At 43.0% G+C, this 17,102-nt stretch overlaps 10 protein-coding genes and 2 non-coding genes across 12 annotated transcripts; 6 read left to right on the forward strand and 6 right to left on the reverse strand. All coding sequences in view use genetic code 12, as the record gives it.

The window, feature by feature from the left end:
- Nucleotides 1-167: 167 nt before the first annotated feature.
- PGUG_02495 (uncharacterized protein) lies at nt 168-1,502 on the reverse strand (the record flags this gene model as incomplete). The annotated part of the gene is made up of 1 exon (XM_001484716.1): nt 168-1,502. One exon carries the CDS (start codon nt 1,500-1,502, stop codon nt 168-170), a length of 1,335 nt encoding a protein of 444 aa, XP_001484766.2.
- A 595-nt stretch (nt 1,503-2,097) lies between these two features.
- On the forward strand, nt 2,098-4,404 carry PGUG_02496 (uncharacterized protein; the record flags this gene model as incomplete). Its single annotated transcript, XM_001484717.1, has 1 exon — nt 2,098-4,404. One exon carries the CDS (start codon nt 2,098-2,100, stop codon nt 4,402-4,404), a length of 2,307 nt encoding a protein of 768 aa, XP_001484767.2.
- A 61-nt stretch (nt 4,405-4,465) lies between these two features.
- On the forward strand, nt 4,466-6,403 carry PGUG_02497 (bifunctional triglyceride lipase/lysophosphatidylethanolamine acyltransferase; the record flags this gene model as incomplete). The annotated part of the gene is made up of 1 exon (XM_001484718.1): nt 4,466-6,403. The coding sequence occupies one exon, from the start codon at nt 4,466-4,468 to the stop codon at nt 6,401-6,403; it is 1,938 nt and encodes a 645-aa protein (XP_001484768.2).
- PGUG_02498 (Elongator subunit) lies at nt 6,404-7,213 on the reverse strand (the record flags this gene model as incomplete). The annotated part of the gene is made up of 1 exon (XM_001484719.1): nt 6,404-7,213. The coding sequence occupies one exon, from the start codon at nt 7,211-7,213 to the stop codon at nt 6,404-6,406; it is 810 nt and encodes a 269-aa protein (XP_001484769.2).
- A 160-nt stretch (nt 7,214-7,373) lies between these two features.
- Nucleotides 7,374-7,444, reverse strand: PGUG_05932. Its single transcript has one exon. It is a non-coding gene; the product is annotated as a tRNA-Gly (tRNA).
- Nucleotides 7,445-7,450: 6 nt separating this feature from the next.
- Nucleotides 7,451-7,522, reverse strand: PGUG_05931. The gene has a single exon. It is a non-coding gene; the product is annotated as a tRNA-Asp (tRNA).
- Nucleotides 7,523-7,766: 244 nt separating this feature from the next.
- On the reverse strand, nt 7,767-8,804 carry PGUG_02499 (uncharacterized protein; the record flags this gene model as incomplete). Its single annotated transcript, XM_001484720.1, has 1 exon — nt 7,767-8,804. One exon carries the CDS (start codon nt 8,802-8,804, stop codon nt 7,767-7,769), a length of 1,038 nt encoding a protein of 345 aa, XP_001484770.2.
- A 261-nt stretch (nt 8,805-9,065) lies between these two features.
- PGUG_02500 (putative N(6)-L-threonylcarbamoyladenine synthase) lies at nt 9,066-10,292 on the forward strand (the record flags this gene model as incomplete). Its single annotated transcript, XM_001484721.1, has 1 exon — nt 9,066-10,292. One exon carries the CDS (start codon nt 9,066-9,068, stop codon nt 10,290-10,292), a length of 1,227 nt encoding a protein of 408 aa, XP_001484771.2.
- Nucleotides 10,293-10,301: 9 nt separating this feature from the next.
- PGUG_02501 (Smc5-Smc6 complex subunit) lies at nt 10,302-11,222 on the reverse strand (the record flags this gene model as incomplete). The annotated part of the gene is made up of 1 exon (XM_001484722.1): nt 10,302-11,222. One exon carries the CDS (start codon nt 11,220-11,222, stop codon nt 10,302-10,304), a length of 921 nt encoding a protein of 306 aa, XP_001484772.2.
- A 96-nt stretch (nt 11,223-11,318) lies between these two features.
- MLH1 (mismatch repair ATPase) lies at nt 11,319-13,355 on the forward strand (the record flags this gene model as incomplete). Its single annotated transcript, XM_001484723.1, has 1 exon — nt 11,319-13,355. The coding sequence occupies one exon, from the start codon at nt 11,319-11,321 to the stop codon at nt 13,353-13,355; it is 2,037 nt and encodes a 678-aa protein (XP_001484773.2).
- Nucleotides 13,356-13,491: 136 nt separating this feature from the next.
- PGUG_02503 (uncharacterized protein) lies at nt 13,492-16,284 on the forward strand (the record flags this gene model as incomplete). The annotated part of the gene is made up of 1 exon (XM_001484724.1): nt 13,492-16,284. One exon carries the CDS (start codon nt 13,492-13,494, stop codon nt 16,282-16,284), a length of 2,793 nt encoding a protein of 930 aa, XP_001484774.2.
- A 187-nt stretch (nt 16,285-16,471) lies between these two features.
- PGUG_02504 (uncharacterized protein) lies at nt 16,472-17,077 on the forward strand (the record flags this gene model as incomplete). Its single annotated transcript, XM_001484725.1, has 1 exon — nt 16,472-17,077. The coding sequence occupies one exon, from the start codon at nt 16,472-16,474 to the stop codon at nt 17,075-17,077; it is 606 nt and encodes a 201-aa protein (XP_001484775.1).
- Nucleotides 17,078-17,102: the final 25 nt, after the last annotated feature.

The following is a 17,102-nucleotide window of genomic DNA, read 5'->3' on the forward strand; positions in this document are numbered from 1 at the left end:
CCCGAATTAATAACTCGGTGTGATCTGTTGTGTCAACAATTTGTTCGACCCATCCTACCACCGGTACTGCGAGGCGCAGGGCGCGCAGGGCGATGGTAAGACTGAGCCAGGCACGTCGGCAGATATACGAAATGTTAATTAGTATGTTATTTATAGCTGTTGTTATGCTACACTTGCATGGTAGCACGCACTTTTCCTACACAGTAATCCTTGTACTCTTGAACGTAGCCAGCATGGTTCAACTCTACCTCTCCTGCTAGCTCGGAAACGATGTCTTCGGATCCACCAACAAGTACCATTCCCCTTGGGATACTTGCAAGGTCTGGGAGGGGTTCTACAAGCAGTCCGTTGTAGATCAAGTTCATAATGTTGTTGGCAACTTGCCGGCCCATGTACATGGCCCAGCCAGCAGACTTGATGATGGGAAGTTCCACCAAATCTCCGAGCACAAAGAAGTGAGGTACGGTTTGTTTGGTTGGCTCATGGAAGAGCTGAAGGTAATTGTTGATGGTGATATCGTGCTTTTCTGTGACATATGTCTTCTGGAGCTCTGGGGATAGAAACTCATAATTGTTACGGTGATAATTGCACCAGAAATTGTAGGATGATTTTATGGTCTCGCCGTTAGTGGTGATCAAATCACCATTTTCCAATTCTTCTTTGACACGAACGTTTTCTCTCACTTCAACTCCACCCCGAACGAGTGAGTCGTATATCATTTTTTTGAAATCGTCCTTTAAAGGTTCTGGAGGAAACAATGCGTGAGCATGAATGAGTCGGACGGTTTTATTTGGAAATTTGTGCTTAATATCACCAGCCATCTCTATACCTACCGCTCCAGCGCCAATTATGGTCACAATATCATGGTTCAAAAACTGTTCTCTGGCGTGGTTCATTTCTTTTGCATAGTAATCCATGGTGTATGCCTTGGGAGTGGTGGGCCACGAACGGTCTCTTCCAGTAGCCATTACGACATAATCAAAGTCTATGGTACTTTCCTCGGTGCTTTGCGTGTGTTCGTCTACTAGCTCATATTTTGCAGTGTTCACGTCTAGGTTGGTGACCTTTCCATGGATATAGTTGAGTGTAATGCCGTAGTATTTGTTGGGTTTGTGGCCCTCCAGATCGTTGTTAGCGCATTCGTCCATCATTTTCACGAGGATTTCGTCCTTGCTCAACGTGCTATCAAAGCTCAAGTCGTGAAGCTTATCGAATGGAATGTATTGGCTTCGAGCAAAGTCGTTGTCCACTATAGCCTTGGGAATTCCGATGACATTGAGCAATCCGCTTCGAGGCTCCACAAGCGTGATCGAGATTCCTTGACTATTTTCTCCATTTCCTTGTGGAAACCTAGCTCTCGCTTGGAGAAGAAAACTCTTGACTGCTGAGAGGCCAGCGTACGAGCCCCCGACCACCAACACGTTGGTTTTAAAAGACATAGCTTTGCATGCTGAATTAAATGCCGTGGGTATAATCATGCTGCGTCGATCTTGGGAGGACATGGTGCTTTTATAGTGCTATGCACGTTCGGGAGGTAAGAGTTCGGGATCGGGATCGGGAGTGAAAAAAAAACGAATGCTGCGATCTCAAAAATTTATTACAAAAACGGAATTGCGAGATCGGCTTCCACTAGATGATAACTCAGGGTTAGAAGATTTAGTTCTTGAAGCGAGAGCTTGGTTTGTATAGTATCAATAGGGTGACTAATTGATTAATATACCAGTTGTACGAACTTTTCTCGGCCCTGAACGCGCTGTTGCAAATAACTGATTGTCTAGATAAAACTAAGCCTCTCCTGCTTTCATCGCTATCGAAAAAATCTATTGTGCGGGTAATGAGGAAACCCGAACCGGACCGGAATGCGGAGGCTGCACGAAATGCAGATATTGCAAAATTGGGGCAATATGTTAAATGTGTAAAATCAAGAAAAAATCACGAATGGAACATTCCACGATTTAAAACCAGCCTATTAGAAATGGATGGTCCATAATTTATTGCTCCTAGTCACTGCTTCCTTCTCCTATTATTTGCACTCTAGACTACAAGCTGGTGTACTGGTGTCAATACAAGAACGCGATTTTAAAGCAGTTCAAGAACATGTCTGATAGTTTTGGCCGTCATAAATCCACCCGGTGGGCAAACGCCAGCGTGCCCAGCTATGGTGAGGAGTGGGATGGCGATGATTACGACTACGATTATGGATCCAACGACGATAAATCTCACTCTTCCGAACCTGCTGTGGACGCTCAAGATCCCTCCCCAAATTCAGATCTTGTTCTTTCTATTGACCAAATTCATAGAGAAGAAGACTCTGACTTAGGCTCAGACTCAGACGTGTCTCTTGAGACTCCCAAGCTTTCCCTGACTTCGCTTCCAAGAGGCAGTGATAGTGATTTTGACTTTCATGGAAAACCGTCCGTCGCTCCAATTGATACATCCAGAAATCCAGAAAAGACAGAAACAGAGAAGATTGTACACGGCGAGGATGATATTCCCGCGCAACATGTAGTTTCAACCAGAGCAATCGATGACGTGATGGTGCCTCCGACACCAACGTTTTCAACTCATAAGGAACCAGACACTCCACGAAGTGAAAGCAGCTTCCAATCGGACGCCGACTCCATTCAGTACGAGCCAAAGGATTTGAATATTCGTGGGCCCGAGAAAGAGATCGATGTCACCGGCGATGCATACGAGAACGAGCACCAGTCACAATCTAGTACTGAATCGGCTGCTCAAGATTCAGCTTTATCTTCTTCCCAAACTGAATCTGAACACTTGGTGCTGTCGTCACCGGTAACGGCTGCTCACACAGAACCTCTCGTGCTCACTATTGATAGGGAACAAAGCTCTACAGATTCAGATACTTCTACAATCGAAGATGTTGATGAGAGGAACACTCACGATCAAAGATCGTCGCGTGATATTAACGAAGATGATGACAATCCTCTTGATTCATTGATATATGATCTCCAGTCTGCCACCACGAATGATAAAGGTCGTCTACCCACATTGGACTCGCTTCAAGACATCAAACTCCCCGATTTCGAAAATACCTCATTCGGTCATTTGAAGGAATACGAAGTAGAATCCCCATCCACTCCAACAGCCCCACTTGACATGTCCAGATCACATCAGGAATATGTAAAAGCGCAAACTCCCAGAAAGTCATCAGTAAGAAAGGCGCCTCGGACTGAGCTAATGTCCGTTGACTATTCGAATATAGCAGATGCTGTCAGTGGTTACATGAGCGATGGCCGTCCTGAAAGCTTGAGGAAAGAGCTGTTTGTCAATCCAATTGTGGAGGACGATAGCTCTCCAGAGGCAGACGAAGAGCACGACCAAAGTGACCTTGAATCGCGTGACTTGCATCCAGTAGTTTCGAGTGGGTCTTTGTCAACTGGAAAGCTTTCCTTAGCCTCTTCCATCCAGCCATCCAAGAATGAGTCCAAAGAAGACGTTTCGCGACGAGTCTCAACCTCTACAATCAATATGGGTGGATGGAAGCCTAATACCAACAATTACAGAGATCAATTCATTAATGACATTGATAATGAGTCGGTGGTAAATTTTAATGCCCAAGGCAATGATGGTTACCGTCAGTTTACAAACTTGAGGAACAGTCTGGGAGGCAGTGGATTTGATTCTGTAGCAGAGACACAATCCAATGCTAGCTCGCTTTCAATTCCCGAAACCATCGATGCAGCCTTACCCAGTATTCAAGAAGATGACGACCATGACTCCAGCTTTGGAAAGAGTACCGAGGAGGCTGCCCCCGAAGAATCGTCAACCTTTGAATCACACTCTACTTTTGATACCGTCTTTAAGCCTCATGACCATGTCCAAAACTTTAAGGAACTGCTCACCCCCACATCATCCTCCGCAGAATTGCCTCGTGAAAAGCAAAGGTACTCTAGTTTATTGGGAGACTCAAGCACGCTTGATGATGCATCTACCAGAAAACCATCAACCGAAATTGTCGACTCAGAATCAGATGCAACTGTCGCGGCCGTAGGATCTCCGGTCTCAGAACCTAGCACTGTGATACGGAAAAAATCGCTGCAAAAACCACTGTACAATTGGAACAACATTATATCCAAATCACAACCTATTGACCGCATAGCATTATTCAAGGAAGCTTTGAAGAAGGAGAATGAGTATGACTCTGGCTTACGAGAATGGCTACAGGAGGCATTGAAACAAGTGGAAAACTCGCCAAACATGCATATTGGAAAAATCGCATCGCAAGCGTATCAAAATGCACCTCACAATGAATTGAGACGACACACTTCTCTCAGAAGCAAGGTTTCAAGTGTTAGAGATAAAGTGGAAACTTCAGGATTACAGGCGTCTACTTTAGGAAAGAGATTCTTGAACAGAGGTAAGAAGTTGATGAAAGGCTAGTTGTTAGCGTTATCTATGAGGTGTGTGGATGTGGAACCCCACACATGTGAATATTTGAAATATGACCCAGCCTTTACAAATACATGTGGGTATAATGAAACGTGGCGTGACGGAAACATTTATGCTACCTATCATAAAGCTAGTTGTACAATACACACCACAACCCATATGGACAATAATTGATTTTATTATAGACCTTTTTACCTTCTGGTTACGAAGCATGTATGGCTTTTACCACCGTGAGGACCCCTTAAAAGACCTTTTAGATGAAATAAAGAATGTCCAGACATACAGTGAATGGAAGAATAAGGTGATGAAGATCGACAAGCTTACCAATATGGACTTGTGGAGGCAAGACTTAATCTCAAAACATTACGATTATATTCTTGTGAATGAACGATTAAAGCTGTTGCGAGCAACCAGGTTCGACCAAGATTCACAACTTATTATGTCGCTTTTACGTTCGGGTCTAGTGAGGAACTTTGGAGGAATTGCCCAGAAAAGACTTTTCACCAAGGCGTATCTCGGAACTAAACATAATATCGAGGAGTATATTGAAGAGGTTCTAGAATGCTTGAACTATCTCAACGAATCTATAAATACCCCATCCGATCGTGAAAATGTGGAATATATCATGAATAGTAAGCAGCTCAAGCTCGACTTTTTCCATGATGTACGCCAGTCGTTCGGTTGCACAGCATTGGTTCTCCAAGGTGGATCTTTGTTTGGCTTGTGCCATTTGGGTGTGGTGAAAGCACTATATTTTAAGGGATTGCTTCCACGAATTATAGGGGGTTCAGCGGTTGGTGCTGCTGTAGCTTCCCTTGTATGCACTTTGACCGATGAAGAGCTAATTCCTATTCTCATATCCATCCAAGATGCCATGGGTGATGTAGACAGATTGAACCACGATGTTGATGAACGTTATGGCAATGTCATCGAAAATGTGGTCAAGAAGGGATACTCACAGGACATTTTGGTGTTTCTCAAGTTTGTTCGGGACACCATTGGTGATTTAACTTTTGAAGAAGCATACCTCAAGACTGAAAAAGTATTGAACATTGTTGTGCATCCTTCGCATAGTTCGGTGCCTTCATTGTTAAATTACATCACCTCTCCAAATGTGATCATATGGACCGCTATCTATGCCTCTATTGGTACTGGTGTCTTATCAGATAACGTACAGTTATATGTGAAAGACTTCAACAATAATATTGTACCAAAAGAGCCTAATATTCCCATAAAATTCATGAAGCCACAAGATGTCAGTTACTCGCAACAATACTTTAGAGGTTTCAAGAAAAACGACCATTCAGATATGGAAAGGTCTGATGGAAGTCGTCAAAACCTGAAGGTAGAATCTCCCTACACACGTCTTACCGAGCTATTCAATGTTAATCATTTTATTAATAGTTTGGCCCGGCCTTATTTGGCACCTTTGATAAGCAATGATCTCAAGCATTACCATTCATATGGAAAAGTTCGATACAATTTCAAAAGCTTAGAAGTGGATACTAATAACGATGATGAGGCCGATGTTACCTTTGGCTACTTAATGGACGAACCACAACAATCAAAGAGCTTTGTCATTGACAAGAGAAAATCATTTTTGGCTGATCCAGAATCTTACACTAAAGACACTTCAATCAATTTGTTTAAAAATTTGAAGAACATTTTAGGTTTGGAACTTCAGCATAGGCTTGAGGTGATGAACAAATTAGGCATTCTCTCAGATGTCATCAAGAGATTCTGTATTGACGAGAAGCCGGCAGTAGCCCCTTCTTTAGCAGGAATTAGAGAAGTATCCATTGTTCCGGAACTTCGTTATTTATTGAGAGACTTCGGACGAGTGTTCGATGTCCACAAAACTATGGAAAATATTCCTTATTGGGTGCTCGTTGGTGAGCGTTCGGTGTGGCCCTTGTTCCCATTATTGTGGGTTCGTTGTTCCATCGAGTTCACCTTGGACGATTTGTATAATCTGCACAGGAAGAAATAATTATCTATAATACAATTTGACGGTCGAGTCTTTTAAAACGTTAAAAGTGTACTCGCGTTCCAAAACACTTGTACATGTGTAGGGTACTGGTCCCTTTGATATGGATAATGAGCCTGTTAAGTCACTAGCTCTTCCTGTTGGCAATGGTTGAACGAGGATATTCATACTTGATCTGTGATGCAATTTGAACAAAAATTCCGCTGATTTGTAGGCTGGATCATTAGGGTTCATAGCTGTAGGATTTATAACCTGTGGCATATCATGAGGAAACACCACAAATAACTGGCAGCATTTTTTATTTATCTGAAATAAATGTTGAAGTAACTCATTGGGGTTAATGTCAGTACCAGAAAGTAGAATGTCAATCCCTTCTAGTATAACCACGGTGTCATGAGAGTGTATCTTGGCTTTAATGCTGTCAAATATGGTGCTACATTCAGCCAGTGCATTCGTGGGGTTCTTGATCAAGTTTGAAAAGAGATCAGTAAAGCAGTCTACGAATTGATAATTGGCCTCTCGATCCAAATTCAATCCATTTTTCTTGGTACCGCTCACATAGAAATCACCTGTGTTCATGAAAGAAGCCAAAACAACTCGCTTACGGTTCGGAACGATAGTCAGCAAGTCCGAATTGACAACGGTAGCAGTGCCTCTAAGTGTATTTTCGATTATTGAGTTCACTAACCATGATGGTGACGTTCCTTGCAAATACGAAATTATGCTCAAATACGAATTCGAATCATTCAAGAGGTCGTCAGGAAGTAGATTGGACCCAACTAATAGTTGGAGACCTTGTGGCTCTGAAGACATGGAGATCTTGAGAACCGCGACAGATTTGAGATGAGATCACGTGATAACACTAAAAATGGCTTTGCATGTATTTGTGATGATCGCCTCTTGTGCTCGGACCACGGACAAATTCCAGCCTGAAGGTAGGAATGAGAACTAGGTCTCGGAATCAAAAAAAGAATGCGCAAACCCGGAATCGAACCGGGGGCCCATCGATGGCAACGATGGATTTTACCACTAAACCATTTGCGCAGAAAGCTCCGAGACGGGGAATTGAACCCCGGTCTACCACGCGACAAGCGGTAATTCTAGCCACTAAACTATCTCGGACTTATCTGAAGGAAATTGATATATGAGTACCTATAGGGTCACAAGCAAGGACGACAATCAAAATGTGTTGGTACTATCAACGGCACTAAGCCTTATCATCTATTTCATAGTTCACTAACAGCAACAAAAGCGAACAAAAGTTCTATTTCAGTAAAATAATAATACTACAAAAATAAAGTGCCATAATCTATATTCTATAGGCTTCTACATATATACATGCTATTGTACAATGGCCGAATCATTTTTAAGCAAACCCATTATTAAAGTAGGAATCAAGCTTTCGAAGCGACACCTGGTATAACAAAAGCATAATGGAACTTTGTACACCAGTCCAAATAAATCGAGGACCAACACCGGAAAACAAGCCAAGAATGCCCTCTTGTTTGTAGATAGAACGAAGAGCTTTGATAGTCGAAAGAGTGGCCACTGAGCCTTTGGAGACATCGGCACCTTCTTGTGGAGTTGCAGTCTGGATGCGAGTTTTTATGACATCAAGAGGGGTTGTCAATGTTCCAGCTAAACCACCAGCGGCAGCGCCAGTGAGCAACTCAGTGGAAATGGGTAGGTCATCGTCCCGATTGTAATAAATAGCTAGTTGGCGAAACCGCTCATAAAATGCAAACTGTAAAGCGCTGAACGGTAAGTCTCTGAACAAAGTTTCTTTGTAACCGTATACGAACACGCCCGGACCCTCCGTTCTAGTTATTGTCTTGATTGCATCCGCAAGACCTCTATAATTATATTGCGATCCAGAATAGGGATTGTTATAGCTTCCCTGGAGCTGGAGACGAGTCTTTAACACTTCGCTGGGTACGTAAAAAACACTGGATGCAAGGTCTCCAAATACACCTGCGAAAAAGTATGCCACTGTTTCATTCACGCCAAAATCATTGATCATCTTACGCTTACTGTACTCATAGGTACCGAAGAATGCAGCCGTTGAAGGCAACGAGCCCAAAATGGCAGGGCTATAGCCACCATAAAGACCTCGGAAAAAACCTTCCTCTTTAAACATGGTTATATATGCGGGAATCATGTTTCGGTATTTTATATTATGAGCCAATCCTTGCTGTCTCGTTTTAACGGTATCGAGAGAATGCATCAGGGTATCTCCAACCATTCCTCCGAGGCCACCAGCTATCATGCAATTGATGATTGGCGAGCCTTCAATATCGTCGTCTGAACCTTGAGGGGTTCGAGCTTCAAGACTATGCTTTGCACCTGTATCATGATGGGGCGTGAACCCCATCGGTATCGTAGATGATGTATACGATTCTGACATGTTGCCTTGACGGCTATCGACGAATCAACGTCGAGCAATTATGGCTGAAAAAGGAATGAAAAAGAATGCTAATCCAGCGGGAATTTGTTCCCAAACTTGAGAGAGCAGTGTGGTGTATGCGGAGTACCAAAAGGTTATGTTGAAGCAATACCTCAATGTGATGCTAAGAAAGGCGTTCGTGAGTGCTGAATTTTAAGGACTGAGAAGACGTGAAAGACATATGCAGGGAACATCACTCGCGGTAGTGTATACAAGCTGGCGATGGGCATGTTGAAGGTGATGCTATGGCGTAGCAATGGCGCAGTGGGGCGAGTATTCAGGAGGCGATACCGAGTTCTAGCGATCGAATCATCCTGTGACGATGCATGCATAGCATTATTGGATAGGAAAGATGGGAAAACGACCGTAATAGATCAAGTGAAACTGACATTGAATTCTGTTGCAGCCGGAGGAGTGATTCCTACCGAGGCTCACGGGTTCCACCAGTACCAAATAGCGAGCCAAGCATCGCAGTTCTTTCAAAAACACAAGATATCCTCGCAAAATAGTCCCGATCTTATATGCTGTACTAGGGGACCGGGTATGGTGGGCTCTTTGAGTGCTGGACTTCAATTTGCTAAAGGATTGAGTGTAGCATGGGACAAACCATTGGTAGGCGTACACCATATGTTGGGTCATTTAATGATAGCATCTTTGACATCTGAACTGCAAACGAACCCTCCTCCAAGATTTCCATTTCTCAGTCTTCTTTGTAGCGGAGGACACACGATGCTAGTGCTTCTGGAGTCGTTGGCAAAGCACCAAGTTCTTGTCAATACAGTGGACATTGCATGTGGTGATGCCCTCGATAAGTGTGCCCGAAAATTGGGATTGAAAGGAAATATGCTAGGCAAGGAACTTGAAACCTTTGTCAACTCTTTCTCTAAAGAGGAACTAGATGAGTTCACAAAAATCAAGACGCACACACGAGATAATCCTTTCAATTTTCAACTCAAGCTTCCCATGAGAAGCCCGAAACATCCCAGGAATGCGGAATCAGTCCAGTTTTCTTTTGCCTCATTTTTAAGCACATTGGACGCTTACTCCCCACCACCAGGTATGGAAAAGTCGAAAGTCACCAAGTTTTTGGCTTTCAAAGTACAGCAAAAGATATTTGAGCATATCGTCGACCGAATCAAGTTGGCAGTCGATAAAAACGAGACATTGTTTGCAAATGTGAATGACATTGTGCTATCAGGCGGTGTGGCTTCGAATTCCACCTTGCGCCGAATGCTCAAAGACGGATTGAATGATAAGATGAAACGACCAAACTTGAACTTCCACTTTCCTGAAATCGCCCTTTGTACTGACAACGCAATAATGATCGGGGTCGCTGGGATTGAGATATATGAAAACCTCAATGTGGTGTCTGACCTCTCGATAACTCCCATTAGAAAATGGCCACTTGATCAGTTGCTAGATGTGGATGGCTGGACGTCTCGCCTGTAATGTACATAGTTAATTTCCACGATCTGGCAAGAACAGATCAGTTACATCAAATTTCTCAATAGCACTTTGCCATGAGCCGTATGTCAACGTAGAGATGTAATGTCCAGCTTGCAAATTTGTTGTCTGAGCTTCGTACTGTTCATCTGGTTCGGTTTTTCTCAACATGGGAATGTTGTTCTTTAAATAAAGTCGCAAGCGAGCATCTCTGATGAGGAAACTGGTGAAGAAGAGGTTTTCGACCGACTGTGCAAAGGAGTCGGGATTGATGAAAAATGTAAAGAAATTGATATCCGACCCATTATTTTTCTCGAGAAACGTTTGATAGACCCTCTTTACCATGTGGGCCGTATTTTGCTCCTCCCCTCCGGCAATATCCAGTGACTGTAATTGCGTTGCCGTGGTGAGATTAGTGGACGTGCTATCATCGACATTGCGTGTTCTAGCGGTTGGTTTCCTCCTTTCTGTTTCCAAAGGTCCAAATAGCGAATCTACAAGCATTGGCTTCCCACTTGTACTGTAGTACAATGCAGCCAACTTTGCCCAATTGCGGGTATTGAAAGTCTCCTCTGGTGTTTCTGGTTCCGAAGTTAGGTCGAAGCGAAGGAATTCGTCTAGCTTTCCTGCCATTTCATCAGAGCTAATCGATGCTCCAACATCACCAAACTTGATATTCTTAGCGTTTGTGGCAGCAATTTCCGACGCATCCATGAACACCTCTGCGTCCTTAAGATGTATCTTTGTACTGTGCTGGCGCCGAACAAGCTCATATATGTGTTCCAATTCGGTTAAATGCTCCACTATGATCGCATCGGCTTCACCTTTATGAGCCGATGCATCGTCATTTCGTATAGATTTACGGAGCGTTTCGTAGCGATCTACAAGACTCTTTTCCTTATCTGGAACTTTCTCAGGAGTTGAATTCAAAACCATAGTTTGAATGGCCCAAAATTGTAGACTGTAGATGATATGGCAAACTAATCAGCCGCGCGCGCACACGTCTTTCCTGATCCGATATATGGTACCAAGATGGAGACCCCACAAACCCACACCATAACTAAGCTTGATTCCTCGGTAATAAACCGCATAGCAGCAGGAGAGATCATCATACAGCCGGCAAATGCTTTAAAGGAACTAATTGAAAATCTGATAGACGCAGGGTCCACTTCGGTAGACATATTGGTGAAAGATGGCGGCATAAAATTGCTTCAAATTACCGATAACGGGCATGGAATTCATAAGGAGGATTTGCAATTACTATGTGAGCGCTTTGCTACTTCTAAATTAGCAAAATTTGAGGATTTAGAGTCGATTTCCACCTATGGATTTCGTGGTGAAGCCTTGGCTAGTATAAGTCATATTGCCCGATTGTCGGTGGTTACCAAGACCAAGACTTCCGACTTGGCATACAAGGCGTTCTACTTGGGCGGAAAATTAGTGGGACAAAATTTCAATACCAATGCGGTTGCGGAACCAAAACCTACTGCTGGAACCGATGGAACCCAGCTTACAGTGGAGGACCTTTTTTACAACATGCCATCACGGCTAAAGTCGTTAAAATCGAAAAATGATGAGTATTCTAAAATATTGGATGTGGTTGGTCGATATGCTATTCATTGTCAAAATGTGGGGTTCAGTTGCAAAAAATACGGCGAGTCTCACCAGGCTTTGTCAACTAGACCTCATGTGCTGTTGAAGGAAAGAATACGAATCGTACAAGGGTCTGCCATTGCAAATGACTTGATTGATTTGGAGTCAATAAAGAACAAAGACCACGCGAAGCTGGTTGGATTATTATCCGTTGAAGGAGCCATAACAAGCAGTGACTATATGAACAAAAAGAAAGTGGAGCCGGTACTTTTCATCAATCACAGATTAGTCTCATGTGGACCTTTAAAACGGTCTATATTAGCAGCTTATTACTTCTTTTTGCCCAAGGGAAACCATCCATTCATCTACTTGAGTCTTGAAATCGAACCTCGAAACGTGGACGTCAACATTCACCCCACTAAGCGTGAAGTTCGCTTTTTAAATGAAGACGAAATCATCGAAATAGTTACAGATTTGGTGCAACTGACGTTATCTAGTCACGACTCTGCAAGAAAAATTCCCACTCAGACGGTATTGTCTAAACCAAGAACCCAACCAACAGAACCCCCAACCAAGAAATATCGCCAGGAGAACAAGTTGGTTCGGGTAGATGCTAGTCAGGCAAAGTTATCTTTCTTGGTACCGACTTCCGCGGATCTGAATCCAAGTAAAACTGACGATCTGATAATTACCCTGTCTTCTGAACGTGAACGAACTTCACTTCGCCTCGAAAGCATTACGTTTCTAGAAGATGAACTAGCCCAAAAGGTGCACAAATCACTCACGAGAATCATCACCAACGCATCGTATATTGGCGTTGTCGATGAGTATAGACGACTATGCTGCTTCCAGTACGATGTCAATTTGTACCTCTGCGACTATGCAGCATTGTTACAAGAATTATACTACCAAATTGGATTGACAGAGTTTGCCAACTTTGGAGAGTATCTACTTGAACCTAAGCTTACAATCGAGAAACTTTTAGCTCCTCTTTATGAAACAAATTCAGATTTGGTCAGCATGGATGTGGTGACAAGGACTATCAATGATAATCAGGAAATGTTGAATGACTATTTCCAGATCAATGTGCAAGATAACCGTCTAATATCGATTCCATTGATTCATCAAGATATCGTTCCTAGTACGTTCAAATTGCCTCACTTCATATACCGTCTCGGTACCAAAGTCGACTATGAAAACGAGAAACTGTGCCTACAAGAGATTCTACAACAAATAGCTCTTCTTTATGTTCCCGATGCCATCCCGATAGCCGACCCAGCAGATGGAGGAGGGTCGGATGCACGTGATACAGAAGCGGCTGAGAACTCCACAAGACGTCAACTGGTGGATCGAGTTTTGGAGTATGTGATATTTCCTCTCATGAAAGAAAGGTTTCTTGTTCCTAATAACCTATCCTCGAGTATCATCCAGATTGCAGATCTTCCAGGTCTTTATCGGGTGTTCGAAAGATGTTGAACCCCATTGTTCATAGTGAGCACATGTGAATGTCGCGCTCAGCTACGACATTCGTTGGAGTCGAGTTAACTGCCATATAAAGAAGTTAAAGTGGGGTCGACGATTTTTTGTCAATTGATCTAATCAATCGTGAAAAATGTATATCGACACGTCACCAGATGACAAGTACTTACAAACCTTGACCTTGGGTTCGTTCCCTCGCAAGGTACTACAGTATCAATCATCGCTGGAGTTTATTCGTCAATGTATTTACATAGACTACATGCTCCTGCTGTTGATACAAAGTGAGTTTCGTGGAGAACCATTAACACCTTCGCGCCATTTTGTCGAGAATGACAGAAACCTGACACCTCACGATAAGTTGCTAGAAATCCTCAACTATGCCAAATCGGTCTCTTCAAGTTACCGTGCCGAAGCCCAGTCAAACGAGGCGAACATATACTTCACCACAGTGTTGGCGCACTTGTACTACCTTGATTCGGATTTGGATTCGATGCATCTGGCTCTCAACAGTGTTCCATTTTCGGTGGACATGGACAACACCACCGCATCACCCGTCAGAAATGAGTTTTTGCAGTATTTATCTTGTCGTTACCACGTCCTTTTGGGACTCACTAACGTGGGCAATTCATACAAGCTCTGGACTGAATACCTTTTCTACTTCTCCAAGCCATTTCAACATTCTAATGTTGCTGGAAAGTATTGGCTTGGTTTGATGTACTACAATGTTGCCAAGTTTATTGCTGGGAGCCGAGAACTTTCCTTCAATGACTTGAAGGAACAAAAGTTTGGCGCCAACGAAATGGCCATGGTTTCGTTTGGTGGCTACTTGATCAGAAACAAGCAACTTATTGGGCCCAACTTTAAGCAGGAATTTGCCAATTATTTATTTGAAATTTTGGAGCGCAAAATGAACTCGGAGCTGCATTTTCCTGATGCCACTGCTACCGACTCCAAAGAGGACTATTTTGTGGACAATTTGTGTCAAGCCGTGACCGGGACTTTTTCTCGTAACCCGGTGGTGAAACCTTCGGTGTTGAAAAAGGTGTTAGTCAAGGCTATGAGTCTGACCTACCAGAGCATAATCGTACTTGCAAACTACATTGAAGTTTTGCTAAGCACTGGTGAGTATGATGAAGCATTTGCGGCTCTCAAAACCTACAAAATTTACATCAAAAACCATCATGAGATCCACGGATTTATCGATAACTTATTATCGGTCATCAATGTTTTTACCGCATGTTTGGTTAACTTTAATCCTATCAGATCCTTCAATGGCACTACCACAAACTTTAAACATGTTACCCGTGCTGAAGTAGCCAACCTTTTAGCAGAAATTTCCAAGGACCTTGTACACTACTTGAACCTTTTATCCAAAATTACCGGCTTAAGTTTTGATTCCTCGTCATTGCAATTGACACCCGAAAAAATCCATCTTTCCTTTCTTTATCAAAAGTATAACCCAAACTTACTCCAGAATGATAAGTCAGAATTCATTTCAGATGTCTCGAAAGGTTGGTCTGCCGTGGGGTTTTATTATTCGTATCTTGCTACCTACGACTCCCCAACTAAAGACCTTCTTGAGGCTAATGTCTCCTGTGTACTTTTGTACTACAAGCGCAGTTTGATTGTGAACCCCACTGGCAACAGCGAGTTATTATTCGCGTATGCATTGGCCTTGGCTCACGCTGGTTTCCTTGATCCTGCCTTAAAGTTGTGCAAATTCATCCTTAGAAAGTTTCCTGAATCTTTTGAAGCTTGGAACTTGTTGGTCTTGATTCAAACTGCCATCGAGTCTAAGAACCCTGATGTCGTTGTGACAAAGAAGCCAGCGAACGAAAACGTACTCAATGAGCTCAACGAGGTTCCCAATGGCCACGATAATGGTACTCGTGAACTGGAGAAATTGATCAATAATGCCCTTAATGTCGCAGGTATTTATATGGGTAAGCATCGCAATAACCCTTACAAGTTTGGATACACAGTCAAGCATAACATTTTGCAATTGAAGCTTACCCAGTTGGCAGTTTGGGAAGCTATCTACGGAACTCATTACGTTATGGAATACTTGCACGACGTTTTTGTATTCTTTCATGAGTTGTTTGACGTCAACGTTGCTCCCAAAGGTGTTGAACCAGTGTCAACTCCAGCCAAAGATACAGCTAAATGGTCTCACCGACCCAGCGTCATTGATCCAGATGTACTGGATACTGCCCGTTCTGAGAAGGAGCCTGATCATTCTAATGGCCTCTCGCTTACTAGGACCAAGTCGAATCGACTCACTCGGCGGTTTTCTCGTCTGGCGCCCAAAAGCTCCAAAGAAGTCCCCCTTCCAAATGGCGCTTCCAAACATAAAGTCGATCGTCCTGAGATGAAGTTGAGTAGTCAAGAATCTCAGCTTTTGCAAGATCTTTGGCTCTGGGCATTCAAGTTATACTACAAAGTCGGTCAGTTTGAAGAAGCTGAACAGTGTATTGTTGAAGCTGAAACTGCACTCGCACCCAACTACAATACTCATGCTTGTCTTGGAATGCTCACATCGAAAGAGCGTAAGTTTCTCTCGTTACAAGAATTCGAAAAAGCATTAGAAGAGGTGGAGGACAAGAAGAACAGTTTCCACAAATCGGCCTACGGGTGGGCTCTCCTCGGATTGTGCAAGTTGTTCGTTATTGATGACGAGCCGCAAAACTCGTTGTTTATATCTTCTAAAGATAAAAATGCCGGTTTAATTCGGCTCAAAAACTACTTGGAAGACTACGCAAGATGTTGGCCGTTCGGCTATAACAGTCCAGAAGTATGGTGGTATTTGAGCTTGGTCTACGAGAAAGTTGATGACAAGATATTGTACGCCAAGAGTCTTTGGCGTACGGTTGAATTGGAAGACTATAGGCCTGTCCGAGGGTATGAAACTTGTAGTCCATACAAGTGAAAAATTTCCGAACCACTAAGGTAATTGACCAATTTGAAAATATGTAAAAGTTAACGCTTTAATAGCGTTAGAGACAGTTAATATCCAGACATTTGCTATTTAAATGTAACACTCTGCCCTGCATGCTTATGCGCAGGCAGCTGCGACATGATTTAGCTCAATCTTCAAGTGTTGAGAAATCATAGAAATGACTGAAGTTGAGCCCAAGTCAGTACTCTACTGTGGTGTATGCAGCTTTCCTCCTGAGTTCTGTGAATTTGGAGGCTCGTTCAAGAGATGTAAGGAGTGGTTGGAGCAAAACGATAAAGAGTTGTATGAAAAACTTTATAGTGAAGATGCTTTAGCAAATGCCACATCGACCTTGTCGATAGACAAAGAGCAAAAAATAGCCAAGGAATTAGAGAAGAAACAGGCAAAGGAAGAAGCCAAGCAAGAGAGAGAGTTGAAGAAACAATTAGCGTCAAAAGTCACTATAAAGAGAATCGAAAGGAACAAGAGAAAGCATGTAATTGCCATTTCTGGTTTGGAGGTGTTTGATATCGACATGAAGAAGTTGTCCAAGACGTTTGCCTCCAAGTTTGCCACTGGTGCTTCTGTCACAAAGAACGCTGAAAAGAAAGATGAAATAATAGTGCAAGGCGATGTCAGCGATGAGGCGAGAGCGTACATTGAGAAATTGCTTGAAGAAAAGGGTTTGAACGAAGTCAAGGTTGAGCAGATTGACGACAAGAAGAAGAAGAAAGCAGCCGAGGCCGCTGAGGCCGCCGCTGCCGCTACAGGTAATAAAAAATAGTTGTCTATAAATACATATCGTAATT

This window comes from Meyerozyma guilliermondii, genomic scaffold (assembly GCF_000149425.1).
Source record: "Meyerozyma guilliermondii ATCC 6260 scaffold_3 genomic scaffold, whole genome shotgun sequence".
NCBI lineage: Eukaryota > Fungi > Ascomycota > Pichiomycetes > Serinales > Debaryomycetaceae > Meyerozyma > Meyerozyma guilliermondii.